Consider the following 16793-nt stretch of genomic DNA (forward strand, 5'->3'; position numbering starts at 1 on the left):
ATAAGTGAGTGTCTGAAGTAGAGCTTAGTCTCTTTTAATACTTGCTGCCCTGTACATAGATACTGCAGCTCAAAGAAAGGAAAGGAGGGAAAGGAAAGGAAAGGAAAGGAAAGGAAAGGAAAGGAAAGGAAAGGAAAGGAAAGGAAAGGAAAGGAAAGGAAAGGAAAGGAGGGAGGGAAGGAAGGAAAGAAGAAAGAAAAAGAAAAGAAAAGAAAAGAAAAAAGAAAAGGAAAAGAAAGGAAAGGAAAGAAGAGAGGGCTATGGATGTAGTTCCCTGTAAAGGCATTGAATTCAAACCTGGATACCACAAAATAAGTTGCAGAAATAGTACCAAGTTCCTCTACACCCTATACCCAGTTTCTCTTTTGTTAACACTTTAATGTTGTACATTTATGAAAACTAATACAATAATAAAAAGTCCCCTAATTTTTACTTAATGTTCATTTTCTCTTCCAAGATGCTACATTTCATTTAGTTGACATGTCTCCTGAGGTTCTTATGATAATTTGTAAGGCTTGTTTTCCCCGTGACTTCAATAGGTTTGAGGTAGTAAGGTGTTTTGTAAGTTACCCCTAATATGGAGATTGTCTGGTTCTTTGCTCATGGTTAGACTGGCTTGTGTTTTGGAAACAAATACCACAAAGGTGGGGCGGCCTCATAGCTTATCAAAGGTACACCCTATTCACATGACTTACCACTATTGATGTTAATCTCAGTCACCTAGCCAAGGTGGTGTTTGTCAGATTCCCCTACTGTAGTCATTTTTCCTCCTTTCCAAACTAATTTTTGGAAGAAAGTCAATCTGTGCAGCTCACTTAAGAAGTAGAGTCAGTGTTCTGTTTCCTTGAAGGGAGCATATCTGCAAACATTGTTTGAAGTATGCAGACGAAAGTATGGGACTTTTGTCTGTTCATGTTATTTATTAATTTACTTAGTCATCACATCAGTATGGATTGAGTTTTTTTTTTATGTTGTATTTCAATATGAGGTTATATATTTTATTGTTCAGTTTCTTCCAGTTTGGCCATTGGGATCACTCTCATGGCTCCTGTGTCCCTTTGACACACGCTATTCAGTTTGGTTTTTATTATTTCCTTACTCTCATGCCCAAGAATACATTGCGGGGGGCGGGGGGAGTGGAGATCAGTGAGCAGATTCAACATAATTTGGAAAAATGTTATAAATTTTAATACAATTAAAGAGCAAAACTTCCTCAGGATTCCTTTTTGCTTCTGCCTGCCCTGGTGAAGCAGCTACACATGTCATTGCTCTCTGTTTGGATGCCTTTAGTGCCTGTGGCTGCCCACAGATACTTAAGACTGACAGTGGCCCAGTATACACAAGTGCTGTCTTCCAAAAGTTTTGTAAAATTTTTCTTATTTCCCTTATCACAGTGATTCTTTATAACCTCAAGCTCAAGGAATTGTTGAATGTGCTCACCATATGATCAGAATTGAATTGCAAAACAAAAGAGGGTCGGGGAGATGGCTCAGGGGAATAACTGCTTCCCTGGCAAGCACAACAGCCTGAGTTCAATCCCTGGTTCCGCCAAAAATAAATAAACTAAAGGGGGAATGTTTCCCTACCTCATTATAGACTTCACTTTTCTTTCTTTTCTCTCTCTCTCTTTCTTTCTTTTCTTTCTTTCTTTCTTTCTTTTTTTTTTTGGCAGAACAGGGGATTGAACTCAGGCCCTTGTGCTTGTCAGAGAAGCAGTTATTCCCCTGAGCCATCTCCCTGGCCCCTATAGACTTCACTTGGCAGTATACACTATTAACTTTTTAAATGCTACCAAAAATGGAAGTACAGCAGCAGAAAGACAATTCTATCAGGTAAGAGAAAAAAAGCTAGGAAAGGTCTTTTTGAGAGATCTCCATACTGGACAATGGAAGGGACCTAGTCCAGTACTAACGTGGGGCAGAGGGTATGCCTGTGTTTTTCCAGACAAGGCTGAATGACCTATCTGGGTATCTGAGCATGCTGTCAGATTATACTATGAAGCCCGATCTGAAGAGCTGTGAGGCTAATTCCAACATGGGGCCTACTGAAGGAATTGACCAAATGGAAATCTAAGGTCTAAATAGATGATTAAAACATAAAAAATAACCAAGCTAAATTTTACTAGTATTAATACAAAAATACAAAATATTCATATTAACTATAGGTAAAAGATTTATTCCAAATATTTCTAATAAGAGATCTCTGCTACTTGACAGATAATAAAATCTAAACATTGTAATAGAGTTACTAAAATTTAACTTGGCCAAAAATGTATTTGAGTGTACTCCTATTATGTAAGGATATTTGTGAGTTCTGTGTATTTGTTTATGTGTAAATGTGTTTATATGTAAATCAATGAATATTAATAAATATTCATAATTAACCTTTTTGTATCTTTGTTTTGCATTAACACAATGATAACCTATTCATATCTTACCTTCAGCTCAGTTTAGAAGTCAATCAATGAGTTTTTTTAACTTTACACATATGTAGAATATAAGAGGAAATTTAGAAAGAAGTCAATTTAAAAAGAGGAAACTGAGGTGTTATTGTGGATAATTAAAAATTATAACATATTATTAGAGGACTATTAATTGAATACATTTCTACCCTGCCAGAGAGGCAATTTATCCCTTCAAAGAAAAAAAAAAGCATGAGACCTTCAATTTACTTTGAGAGTAATCTACAGGTTTAAAAAAAAAAATTCTAGATCCATCTTTATTTTTTTTTAATTTATTTATTTTGTGAGTGTGTGTGTGTGTGTGTGTGGCCAGCTCAGCCCACCAGGGGGCGGGGCTGGCTGGCATGTGGTGCTGGGGATTGAACCGCGGTCCCTGTTTCTTTGCTAAGCTTGTTCTAAGTAGGTGCTTTAGACCACTGAGCCATCTCACCAGCCCTCTAGATCCATCTTAATAAATGACCAACCCTCAGTATCACAAAGATTAGGGAAGGAAGAACCTAAGAAGTAATACCAATCCTCAATTCTCTACTTCTCTGTTATGGTTCAAGTCTAGATGTCCCCCCAAAGCCTCATACAGCCATAGAGTTTTTCAGAGGTGGCTGGATCCAGAGTGTGTGGATTCATAGTGAAATGCTGGGAGTAAAGGTGTTGGGGTTAGGGTGGGTCATTACTGGATTAGTCCATCAATTGGATTGGCACTGACACAATATAAGGGACAGAAAGAGGCTATGTCCTGTTTTGTTGCTTTTGTTGCCTCTGTCACCCTCAACAGTTGCCCCTCTTTCATTTGCCACCCTGTCTTGGAGCCAGTCAATTACGGACTGAAACCTCCACAAACTGTGAGCTAAATAAACCTTTCCTCCTTTAACTTTGGCATCAGGCATTTTGTCCAAGCAATGACAGAAAAGTAACTAAGATATTCTCAAGGAGTAAATTGAGGGGCTGGAGAGATAGCCCAGTGGTCTAAGCACCTGCCTGCCAAGCATAAAGACCCGGGTTTAATCCCTGGTACCACATTCCATGCTGGCCCCAAAACTGGGCATGGTGGCACATGCCTACAATCCCAGTGTGGGGAGACTGAGAAAGGAGGATCGCTGTGAGTTCGGGCTGAGTGGCAAAACCCTGTACCAAATAAATACATAAAAAGATTTTTTTTAAAAAGTAAATTGGGTGAAATGGTGGCAGTTGTCCAAATATTTATATGGAAAAACTTTTAGTTCTCATATTTGTAGTTATCTTAAATCCATTTATATTAGTGTAATGTTCCTTCAGTGTTTGAAATTTATTTCAGTGGTTGAGTAATTGTCAGCAATAGAAAAACTTACAAACATACCACATACAGCTGTTTATGAACATGCACCTGACTGGTACTTCCAGTGCCTTTCTTTGTGGCGCTCAGTGTGCCTGGTCACTGACGTTTAGTTTACTTCTCCACAAAACAAGAAGAGAGTAAAACTTCACAGATGAGAAAACAGACTCAGGAAGCACCACTGGGATGAAAACCTAAGTCCCTGCTTTTTATTTCATTTGCTCTGCCTTTTCAGAAAGATATAAATGACCTCTTTGAATTTTTCTTTTTTATTTACACCCTATAAGAAAAAGAGAAAGGGTTGGGGAGACAAGTCACATTTTTAGCAGACACCATCAACAGCTTGTAGCTATTTACTTGATAAACCAATGTCTTACTGGATCCTAATGTGGAAACTAAGATTTAAAAAAAAAAAAAAAAGATAGGACAGCTAATGTATCTCAGTCAAGTATAATTTATTGGTAGTGCTAAATTATTCAAATGATCAGCCAGAAGTAGAAAGTACTTCTACCAGGTACATTAATGAATAGGAAGTAAAACAAAAGTCTTGGGTATCTATAATTTTTATCTATATAACCTTTGTAAGACCAATACTGTACTATTCATGTATGTCAGAAGATGTACATTTGTTACAGCATTAGAAACAAGAAAAATTGAGCTTCTAATAATAAAAGACCAAGCTTATTAGAACAAGAATAATACAATCATTTAAACAAGATCAGAAAGGGATTAGGAGAAATAGAAATGAGTCCATTCAAATAAACCTGGAATTTCACTGTAGGAAAACAATTAAAGTTCTGAAAGATAAAACATTTTTGGACAATATGAAAGCGAGAGTTATTGGATTTTTTCAGGTTCTAAAGACATCTCTGGATCAAGCCTCCCAGTGAAATTCAGGGCATTGACAATGGAACATCTAAATGTAAGCAATAATTATAGCAAAGAAAACGACAGCTAGCATAAACCTGCTGATTGTCACTGTTGAAGCCAGGGAATTGCTCGTTTCAGTTACTCTTGATTTCAGGGGCTTCCTGATACGATCTTCTGTGGTTAAGATAGTTTTCCGAGCCCCAGCCCACTTTCCAGGGCCCTGTAGACGAAAATGGACGGGAGTACAGGGTCCAAAAATTAACTTTAAGGCCAGCTTGGGGTCAGTGAAGGCCAGAGGCAGTAGGTTGGGCCTGACTCCCACCAAATCAGCAAGCTCTTCCATCGTTGCTATGTAATCTCCCTGAATGGTATGGCGTTGGCTCTCCACATACCTGAAGTAAAGAAGACAGAAGCTATCACTCATCAACAATTCAATCAACCCACCGGCCATCAATCAATGTTTTCTGAGTATTTGCTATTGGCTTGGTTTTGTGGCATTGTGGAAAGTAGAAAAATAAGACATTGTCACCATCCTTAGACTTTCTGATTGCCTAGAGGAGGTAAGACTAATATGCATAAAACAAAGAAGGCTTCTGTGGTTTTTGACTGCTAGATAGAAATGTAAAGACAAGGTAGTTAAAAGAGGGACATCAGTATTTGCTTCTGTAGTACATGTACTAAAAGAGGGATATTATATTAGGTCCTTGAAAGATGTGAACATTATACATTAGGTAAACCACAGAGCGCAGACATAATGTGGTGTAGGAATCCATTGGTCTCTCGGTGTGATCCATTGTACCCCGGGAAGAAATGGCAGCAGGAATGAGGAAAAGATAGACAAGAAGACAAGAGCTGGGTCAGGTGGTGGCCTATCTGCCCAATAATAGTAAGGGCCCTTATCAATATCTTTACAAAGTTGCAAGACACAAGGTTGTCTAGTGACTAATAGCCCACATTGTCCAGGCAGGATCTTTTTTCTCAAGACTGAGGTAGCCTGACTGCTTTAGGCACGGAGGCCTCATTCTGCCCTCCCACATAGGATCAATTTCAGCTTGAGCCACTCTCAACAATGTGGGAGTGGCACCTACCATATGCATGGAAGGTTTATGGGCATTCTCTACAGTAGTGGAAAATAAGAATATAGACAGAGGTGAGCAGAGCCTACCCAGATCCAGATACCTCTGATTTATGGAAAAGAAAACTCACCACAGAAAGTCTCAGGCATGGGACTCATTATTTTATGAGGGCAATGGTGGTGGGTAATAAATGGCAATATTATAGGAAGCGAGGTCAGAAATTAATACACAGAGAGGGATTGGGCTGTCAAGTCAGTAAAAGTTAAAGACATCAAAATGGTGGCTGGAAATGCTAAAGAAGGCCAGGCCTCAAGACAAAGATGCAGTGGCCAGGCCCTCATGCCTCCGAAGGGAGAAACAATAACTTGAAGTTATATTGTAATTAGCACTGCCTAGTCCAGTGAGTCCAGCTAGGCACCCAGCATTGCTCGGGTGGGTGACCAGTGCATCTGTATTTCCTCACAAAATGTCTTTGTTCTTTCCATATCCCCTTGCTACGTGTCTCATTTCCCTCTCGCATCAATATTAGCTAAGCAGCTACACTCATAACCACTTCATGGTTCATGCCCTGCATCGCTTCCATAATGCATTTTGTGATGTACTGACTGTCCCAAGCATTGCTCAGACACGCAGCATTTCAACCAGTCAGTTCTTGCTTGCTGGAGATATACATCTGTTTGTTTCATATTAAAGATTCTTCATTTTTTAAAATTTGGAATGTTGTATTTGCCCTTGATACCTGTTCCTAGTGAAATCTAATAGAAAGTTGCTGTTATTTTCTTTTACTAACTCATTTTTTATTTTATTTGTAAAAAATAACCTATATTTTGTGGTATAGTCTATAAAAACTTTTATTGTAAGTCTATTAGATATGATTTTTATTATTCTACAGAAGTCAGTGATATTCTTTTACAATATAAAACAGATGCATTTAGGACCCTGAGAAGGAATAGGAAGGAAGTACCAAAAGTCTCCAAAGAACAAACTGCAAAAGGGTGAAATAATGTTAGCATAGCGGAGAGGAAAAGTCTGTTATGAAATAGAAAGACATAGGGGCCGGGGAGATGGCTCAGTAGAAAAAGCGCTTCCTTGGAAAGCACAAGGGATGGAGTTCAATCCCCGGTTCCGCAAAAAAAAAAAAAAAAGAAAAGAAAAGAAATGAAAAGACAACTGCTTATGTCAACTATTCATAATACAGAAATGATAGAACTTGAAAGAAGAAATGAAACTAAAAAATTCTAATAGAGGTCAATGTTTATAATAGTTCTGTGGATGGTATTGACAAAGCTGACGAGCAGCTAATAAGCCATCCTGTAATCAAAAAAACAAAGAAAATATTGCTTTTGTTTTTGTTTTGGTGGAACCAGGGATTAAACTCAGGCCCTTGTGCTTGCCAGGAAAGTGCTTATTCCACTGAGCTATCTCCCTGGCCCGAGGAAAATATTATTATAAAATATTTATGCACTTTTTTGGACCAAATAATATGGAACTCCTCTGTTATTTATTCAAAACAGAGGGTTCAAAAAGTCATTTACAATTTAGATTAGGTGTGAAATAGACCAAATAATTGAAAAACAATGAGATAACAAAGGGCCAGCCAGGCTGTCCCTCTCTGATGTCTTCACCATTATGTTTAGTGGGAGACACTGTAATGAGATTATACCAGTCACAGAAAAAAAGGGAAGGCCAACAGGACAGTGTAAAGTATGTTGTCCAAAGAAAGATAATAATCCAAAAAGAATTTACAAGGAGACTAGATACTCCTACTCAGATTGTAACACTGCAATGTGTATTGAATATTTAGAAATATACACAAAAACTTTCGAATAAATTTGATAAAATTGCCATTTTTATATTTCCTGTTATAAAAATTAATGAGAAAATGTGCAAGCAATGGTCATTCTGTATTTAAATAATTGGACTGGTGAGTACATAATCCTATCAGTTGATTATGGCCTGAAACACATTGTATTTACACTGTGACTTAGTGATGTAAATGGTCCCTAACAAAAGACCTTGGTGGCAACTCACTCTGGGGACCCCTCTTGTCTCTCAAGAGCTATTTCCTAATAAGCTGTCCCCTACTCTTAACTTCCATTGTTCTCTTAAAATTCATTCATCAATATTCAGGGGATAAAAATTAAGCACATCTGAGCTCTGGCAGGTTGGGAGTTGTATTTCTCTTATATCAGCGGGGCTTGCCGGGGTCCTTGTTAATTTGAAATCCTGAAAGGATAAGGGAGCTTAGCAACAAGGAGCAGCCCTCCAGATGCACTGATTACACCAAGGGCAGATTTGAAGACCTAAAGAGCCTTTTAAAGGAAAAATGGGACAAACATTGAAATGTGAAAGAAGTTAAATTTGCAGATAATGAAAGATGTTCACTTTTTACTTTCTACCATGAAAATTAAAAAACAAAAACAAAAACAAAAAACCAAACAGTAGCACAGAAAGGAAGTGAAAAAAACTGTCAAGATAGTTGACACTGAAGAATCCCAAAACAATGACAGGAAAACATGAGGAAAACATGACGGAGAATAAATCTGAGGTAAAACTGGTAAGATGAAATTCCAGAGGAACTGACAGAGGACTGAAATGGGCTAAAGTTTAGAAGAAAGATAAGAACAGTAAAGAATTTGACAGCTTTCCTTTCTGGAGATAATTTAGCTCAAGGGTTTGTAGAGCTTCATTTATTTTTCTAGTAGTAGGTCAGAAGCTGTAGTATTTGGAAGGTTTTCACAAAAGGCTCACTCGTTACTTTCTTAAAGGGTTGATAGGAGGATTAAATAAACTCCATGCACATGAGATGCTGAATATATGATAGCCAGCTTTCAATAACTGTAAAAGTCTACCTTGGGAACTGCTCACAGATGGTGGTTAGGCAAACAAAAGAAAGCAGGAGTTGAAATAAGATGATTTAGTGCCAGAAAAGAAGGGAAAGAAAGCACGGAAAGAACAAATGACTCCAAGAAGGAAGGAATGCCAACGTCAGGTGAGAGAAGAGCAGTGGGTGATCTTTCAGAGAGTAGTTTTGGAAGTAAGGAGGGGAGTTACGATGCAGGGTTAAACTTGAGAGCATGGGATAGAGAAACTTTACTGTAGCAGTGGGGTTTGTTTTGCTTTTGTGTTTATTTTTTGAGACAGGGCCTTACTATGCAGTTCAGGTTGACCTTGAACTCCTTTGTAGCCCAGGCTAGCCTCAAACTTGTGGCAATCCTCCTGCCTTAGCTTGCAGGTGTGTGTCACTGGACCAGCAACTGTTGAAGTTTGACAGTGAAAGGAAAGAAGAAATAGGAGAACACTGGACCAGGGTCATTGTTTAATAAAGCTTTCTCTTCCCCTAAGGTAGGGGAGAATTATTCAAATAAGTATGATCAGTTGAAGAAAATCACCTCTTTTGGCTTAGAATAATCAATTTCCGCTCTGTCCACATAAAAAACCACCCAGGAACTGAGCTCAAGTTCTGCAGTTCAGGTGACAAGTTAATGTGTTCATCAGCGCAATAGTGGCTTGCTGATTCTACCATCTTTCCAAATCATGTAGCTTTTCTCATGCCTGAAGCCACTGTCACCTGAGCTCTGTCACCTGAAGACAGTCAGTAAAGTGGTCAGTAAAGTCAGTAAGAAGGTTTGCAAATCTACTTATGGATTTGAAATCCAACCATATGTACTTCTCACTTACTCATTGCTTTCCATTCTCTGGTGGCTCTACTAGTACTTCAAATAATCCTCTTGCAAAGAACATACTTGATTTTTTTCTTTTTTAACCTACTCAACTTTTCTTCTATGCCCTGGGTTCAAACTTTCACTCGTCCTGCATCAGTCTTTCTTTTTTTCTTTTTTTTTTTTTTTTTTGTGGAACCAGGGATTGAACTCAGACCCTTGTGCTTGCCAGGGAAGCACTTATTCTACTGAGCCATCTCCCCCACCCCTCAGCCTTTCAAAGTACTGGTGTTAGCCATCCATATTAAATCACAGGTAGCATTTCTCCATTCTGTTGTCACAAGCACTTACTCCCTATTCCATCAAGATATACTCTAAGTCCTTAAAGTTGCAAGAGAGACAAGAGGTACTATATTGCTCTAATTAAGATGTAAGTAGAAACATATATAATATATATATTAATATTTATATTTATATATCTCCAAGGGGATTTCTTACCTTTTTTCTATTTTCTCTTGAACTTTAGTTATTTCTTCCATCATTTCATGTTTTGAGGGCAATGTTTTTATCCCTATGAGAAAGATTAAATGTGTAAGTATAAAATTAACTTAGTAGAAATAATAATTCTATTAAAATAATGAAGCTATCTATGCAGAATTTAAAGAAGTACAGGATACTTTTCCGCACTCATATTGCAATTCACTTGATCACTTTACCCTACCAACACCAAAATACAATGATACAAGATGAGCATCCCTAATGTAAAAATCAGAACTCTGAAATGTTCTAAAATCCAAGATAGATTTAACAGACAGAAAATTTCATACTTGATCTCATCTTATGTAACAAGTCATAGTCAAAACACAAGTGCACTAAAACTATTGTAAAAATGAACTTCTGGCTATGTATATAGGTGTATCTGAAGAAAAAATTAGGTTTATCTATCCCCAAAATATTTTAATATGCAAATATTCAAAATGTGAAAATAATCATAAATCCAAAATTTCTGGTTCTATGCATTTCCATTGAGAAACACTCATCTGTATTGACATATCTTTCTTTCTATTTGTATTTCTTTGGAGTTCTTATACTAGGGAGACTATACGATATTTATACATGTGTGTCTGGTTTATTTCACTTATGAGTATATGTTCAAGTGGCATCCACTTCAATATAAAGGCTTATAGCTTATCATTCTTAATAGCTGAATAATACTCCATTGTGTAAAAATACCACATCTTTCTCAACCATTCCTCAGGTGATGGGCATCTTGGTTGTTTCCAAGATTTGGCTATCACAAATTGTGCTGCTATAAACATAGGCACACATATATCCCTATGATATGATGTTTTCAGATCCTCTGGAAAAATTCCCAGTTGAGGAATAGCTGGTTTAAAGGGGATTTCCAGACCAACTTTTCTAAAGAGTCTCCATACTGATTTCCATAACGGTTGCACCAGTCTACACTCCCACCAGCAGTGGAGAAGGGTTCCTTTTTCCCCACAGCCTCTCCAACATTTGTTGTTGGGTGATTTCTTTATGATAGCCATTCTTTCTGGGGTGAGATGATATCTCAATATGGTTTTAATTTGCATTTCACGAATGGCTAGCGATGTGGAGCATTTTTTCATATATTTATTCGCTTCTTTAATTTCTTCCTCTGAGAAGCATGTGTTCATCTCGGATGCCCATTTCTGGATTGGGTCTTTAAATTTTGGGGCCCTGATGTTTTTTAGTTCTTTATAGATTCTAGAGAGCAGACCCTTGTCTGAGTACTTATTTGTCATGATTTTTTCCAAATTTGTAGGTTGCCTTTTCACTTTGTTGGTAATTTCTTTTGACGTGAAAAAACTCAGTAAGAGCAGGTCCCAGTTGTTAAGTCTTTCAACTGTTTGATTTCTGTCCATGAACTCTTTGCCTACCCCTATGTCTTCAAGAGTTCTACCTACTTTCTCTTCCAGGAGATTTAGTGTCTCTGCTTTAATGTTTAGATCTTTAATCCATTTTGACTTTAGTTTAGTGCATGGTGATAGACCCGGGTCAAGTTTGAGTTTTCGGCATGTAGTGTATTGACATATATAGTTACTCTGTTCTTCTTTGTCTTTGGAAAATATTTTTGTTCTATTCTGTCTTCTAATCAATGCTCACTTCCTCCCTTACATAATCTTTCAGATGGCAAATGAAATATGGACATGAGCAAAGGATAAATGACCTTAAAAGTATATAAAAAATGAGGCACAATGTAGTCAAAAGGCAGGGAGAGACAGGCATACCTATCCTGGTATCTATTAATTACAGAGGTGTTTTTGCTTCTGTTTTGTTTTGTATGTGGTACTAGGAATTGAACATGAGACAGTTGTACTGAGCTTTATCATCAGTCCCTTTTTAAATTATCATTTTGAGATAGAGTCTTGCCAAGTCATTAGGTTACCCAGGCTAGGCTCAAATTTGTCCTTCTGCTTCAGCATACTAGAGCTCTGGGACTACAGGCATATGTCATCATGCCCAGCCACAAGAGGTTCTATACCACAGAGAGAGAAGGAAATAAAGATAAATTGTCATCTTTCATGCTAAAGTCCTATAGAAGATAAGCCTCACCATTTAAACTCTTACTTGATAAGAGTGGGAATAGGCCAAGTGTAATTCATTATAACTGGCAATGACAGAAAAATTTAAGCAATGATACACAGTTCCAGTAGTATGAATTTAATTCCCAGGACACAGCTAGACAAAGGCTAGCACTTAAACCAATATGAACAACTATAGCTCAAACAATTACCCTTTTGTCCAGATATGTAGGCACTATACTAGATAGAAAATTTTAGCCATGTCTGACCCTAAAGTGTTCTGAAACAGAGGATTTCAGAGTGGGAAGGTTTTACCTAATGTAGTCCTTTTCTTTGAAATATTCATATCAAGTGCTTATCTCATTTTTCCTGAAACATCTCTGGTCATGAGGATATCATTACTTCCTAAGAAGCCAGCAGTACATTTGGCTGCCCTATTTGCTAAAACATTAATCTTTATATTGACCCCTAAATCAACTTCTGTGCAGCTTCTACGCAGTACCATTGGACTTCATTCTGTCTTCTAGGGTCAAAGAGTTTAATTTTAACTCTTAATAGGCCTTGAATTGTGAAAATAACAGTCACAACTCCACTAAATGTTCTCATTATCAGGCCATAGAGCACATGGTCCCTGTTCCCTTTGCCATCTTACCCTTTTCTGGGCATGGGGCAATGACCGTCCTGGATGCCCCTCTTAACATTTCAGACTTAGAAAGTCAGCACTCAAAAATAGCTTCTTGTGTTTTACCATGGGTGTTTTTATTTTAACATGGAATTATTATTCATATTTATAAATAAAGGAAGAGATGCAGAAATACTTCAGTTCAGAGTAATTACAAAAAACATACTCTTCTGATGCTCATGAAACACATTTTTCAGATTGATTTCCAAATTACTTCTCATAGTTCAACCATAAGTTTTGATTTTATTTGCTATAAATTTTATAGAAGAGGTCTATTTCTTTGGCTGAAAGAGGCAACCAGTTAATAACAACAACAACAAAACTACATATCTTTGACAGTCAAAGATATGTATAATATTCTGTCATGCAGTTCCCTCTTAATCCATTAACTCCATTCTTGCAGTGTTTCCTTGCCCTCTAGTACAAACTTTGTGTTAGGCCCAAAAAGGATCATGTGTCTTACAGTATCTCTGGCTCCTTAAAAGAAATTATATAAATATAAATAAACATATCACCAGGACTTAACTAATCAATTTGTATAGTCACTTACCTTTAAATACTTGAGTAGCCCAGCGTCCTTGGAGCTCTGAAATGGGCATAATCGCTCCCAAAGGCTGTATCAGGCCTATGATTGCAAGAGTTGGCCTTTCGAGGTTAGGTGGGAAGACCTTTTTATACAGTGATACTTTGTTTTTCACAACTTTGACAGAATCTTCCAGAAAAGGAAAGGAAAAACTATAGCCTGTGGCAAAGATAACAACATCGATGTCATCTTCCTTGGAGCCATCCTCAAATATGGCCGCTGTCTCTGTGAATTCCTTCACATTTCCTTTCACCTTCACCAAGCCAGCTATTATACGATTGGGCAGGTCATCATTTACTGTTGGGTGCTGGCTCAGTGCCCTGTGAGTGTTGACAAAGATGAAGAGAAGAAAACATGAGAATGGCTGAAAGAGAGAGGGACGCTCAAGACCAACCTGAACTATATCATGAGACCCTGTGTCACTTTCCCAAGTGTGATCATTGTACTACAGGTATAGGAGAGAGCCTTTTTCTTAGGTGATGTATGCTGAAGTATTTAGGGTCACATACCTTAGTTACTACAACTTTCCCTGAAAAGGTTTAGCAATAGGTATGTCCTTATATAAATAGGAATACTATTTATGTGTGGATATATATTCTCAAAAAGGGAGAGAGAAAAATCAAATAGAGCAAACTGTTATAATAGATGAACCCTGATGAAAGGTTTAAGGTTGTTCATTGTTGTTGCTATTATGCAACTTTTCTATAGATCTGAACATTTTCAGAAATAATCAGTTCTAAGGTTGGCAAGATAGCTCAGTGGACTAAGCACCTGCTTAGGCAGTTGTAGGGACTGGGATTCGATTCCTGACACCACATGCTGTGCTGGCCCTGCCCCCGGGGTGTGCTGAGCTAGCCACTGAGACCAGGCGTGGTAACACACGCCCATCATCCCAATGCTGGGGAGGCTGAAAACAGGAGGATCACTACAAGCAAGAGTACCAAATGGATTAAAAATAAATAAATTAATTAATTAATTAAAAGTTGGACAAAATAGTTCACCTTCAGGAACTGCTTTTATGATCTACCTCCTTTGCAGTGTGAGAACTCCATTCTTTATACTCTTGGTGCTTTCTATGTATCTTTATAATATTCTGTTATATTTCTTCTTGTTAGTATATTTAAGGTTTTGGTATCTGCCCTTTACTATTTGTGTTGACCTTGGGCAAATCAGTTACTTTCTCTAAGTCACAATATTCCATCTGTCACCAGGAGTGGTGGTGCATGCCTGTAATCCTAGCACTCGGGAGGCTGAGGCAGGAGGATCATTGAAAGTTCAAGACCAGCCTGTGCTCAGAGAACTCGAGGCCACCCTGAACTGCATAGCAAGATCCTGTCTCAAAAAGACAAAAAAAAAAATTATCTGTAAAATGGACATAAAAATTGTACCAATCTAGAGGGCTGTTGAAAGGAGGAAATGAGATATTGCCTACAACTCTTTTAGCACTATAGTCTTATAGAATATTGTTAAAAAGTAGGTATCATTACTATTGTGGTACTACTATAATGCTTCTTATTGCTGTATTTCATGCCCAGGATAAAGACCTGGCTTGCAACAGGTACCCAGTATTGGAAAAAAACAAAGAAAGGAAGAAAAAAAAAAAAAAAAAAAAAAGGAAAGGAAAGAACAGAAAGGAAAAGAAGCAAGTAAGCAGTGCCCTCTACTCCCATTTTATTGTTGCACATCATTAAAAAAAAATCTGATACATAGGGGAATGAGAGAATGTTTGATGCCAAGAAGAATACTAATATTAGGCTGAAAACGTACAGACCAGCAGAGCTTGGTCTTCTGAGTCTGAAAAGATAGAAATCTTTTTTGCTTTGTTTTTTGAGACAGGGTCACACTATGTAATTCAGGCTAGTTTTGAACTCACTCTGTAATCAAGCTGGCCTTGAACTCTTGCTATGCCGTTCAGGCTGGCCTTGAGCTTTCTGAGTGCTGAGACTACAGGTATGCGCCACAATGCCTGGTAAAGGTAGAAATTTTAAGCCATTAAGATGCTATGCATTTTCTTCTGTATTAGACAGAGGTAGGTGTACTATCAGCCTGTGTTAACAGTCCTTATTCTTGTGTCTTGGTATTAACAACCCCACTCTTGTCCTGAGAACATACCTGTGTTTAGGCTTCAGGCCAAACATCTCATGGTCAAATCTTTCATTCAATTTTTTTTCCATAAATGAATTTGATAACGATTCGCCACATATTTTTGATAAAAAATACATAAACCGAGAAGAAAACAGCACATCAAACGGATATCCATGGCTTCCTACACGATTCAGGATCCAAGCTCCTCTCCTGGTACTGAGGAATACCTGGGACATGGGGAACATTATTTGCTTTTGTCACTTTGACTTATAGTAGTACTTCAAAATCACTCCACTTTCTCTAAGATTAAGCTCAAACTCGTTAGTCTGGCTTTCTAATCCCACAGTCTTTTCTTTAAAATCACTGACATTTTCCTTCCTGAATATTAAATTACAATTAAATTGGTATATTCATTGTCCACAAATATATCATACTATGATCCACCTGCATTTCTGTCCAATGCCATTATGCCTCAAATGCCCTCTCTCCTGTCAGTTCTCTTAAGCCTATTCATCCTTTGGATCCACATCAAACCTGGCTCCTCCATGAAGGTATCACTGACTACTCAGGCTGACCATTTCCTTTCCATCCTCTGAACATCTATAGCCCTTACCACTTATAGAACTCGTTAAAAATCATGGAATGGTATAGTTGAAAGCAAGTGAATATTGTTTAATCCCAAACTTTGTCCTTTTACCATTAACATTGCATATTGATTATCAAAAAAAACCTCTCTCTTGTGAATCATTTATATTGATGTGAAACTTTCTATGCTTTTAACTTCTGTCTGTCCAAGTGTGTTTTCCTCGGCATATCACCTTTACTTCCACTTCCTGAGATTTGTGGCCTTTAAGTCACTATGATAGGTCCTTTACTCATTCTTAAAGAACACAACAGCTTCCTAAGGAAGTCATTGTTAGCCCAGTCTTCAGGATGAGAGACGTGGAGAGGGTGAATTATATAGCTTGAGATCATATAGCTAGTAAATGGTAAAGCTGAATTTTCAACACTGTCTCAATGACTCCAGAACCTCTGCTTCAGAAGTATTATATTGATTATCGAATGGAAAAAATTGAAATGAATAGCAATGCTACAGGAAATTGATTGGTCTTCCTATGTCTTCTGTTGGCTAAAGTTCATGCTTAGAACTGATTAAGATTTGCTATTTGGTTACGTGGCAAAAGTGTCATTTTTTTCTGCTATGTGTAACTTTCAGGAGGTGGTTTCCAGAGTTGTAAGGTATAATAGCCTATTGGGTTATAATCTTTTGTTTTAGCTGCTATGCAAAATGATGCTCATCTAGAAAGGAATAATCCTATAATACACACATATTGCTCACTGATGATAACTTTAAGCCTTATCATAATTATTTTGAATGTCATAGTTGAAAGAGCACACATGGTGGGCTGGTAAGATGGCTCAGTGGTCTAAAGCACCTACTTAGAACAAGCTTAGCAAAGCACAGGGACCGCAGTTCAATCCCCCAGCACCACATGCC

The 16793-nt window shown here is 37.7% G+C and overlaps 1 protein-coding gene across 2 annotated transcripts in view; it reads right to left on the minus strand.

Annotated features, from left to right (window-relative positions):
• Positions 1-4023: 4023 nt before the first annotated feature.
• The window catches only part of Fmo5 (flavin containing monooxygenase 5), a 23632-nt gene continuing 10862 nt past the window's right edge, over positions 4024-16793 (minus strand). For both annotated transcript variants that reach the window (XM_023706466.1, XM_004646186.3), the window contains exons 6-9: positions 15323-15522; positions 13178-13530; positions 9877-9949; positions 4024-5032 (exon numbers count right to left, since the gene is read on the minus strand). In XM_023706466.1, coding sequence (XP_023562234.1) covers positions 4687-5032; positions 9877-9949; positions 13178-13530; positions 15323-15522 — 972 coding nt within the window. In that variant the 3' untranslated portion in view covers positions 4024-4686. The remainder of the gene's footprint in view (positions 5033-9876; positions 9950-13177; positions 13531-15322; positions 15523-16793) is intronic.

The sequence above is a fragment of the Octodon degus genome, unplaced genomic scaffold (assembly GCF_000260255.1).
Source record: "Octodon degus isolate 3935 unplaced genomic scaffold, OctDeg1.0 scaffold00257, whole genome shotgun sequence".
NCBI classification, from domain to species: domain Eukaryota; kingdom Metazoa; phylum Chordata; class Mammalia; order Rodentia; family Octodontidae; genus Octodon; species Octodon degus.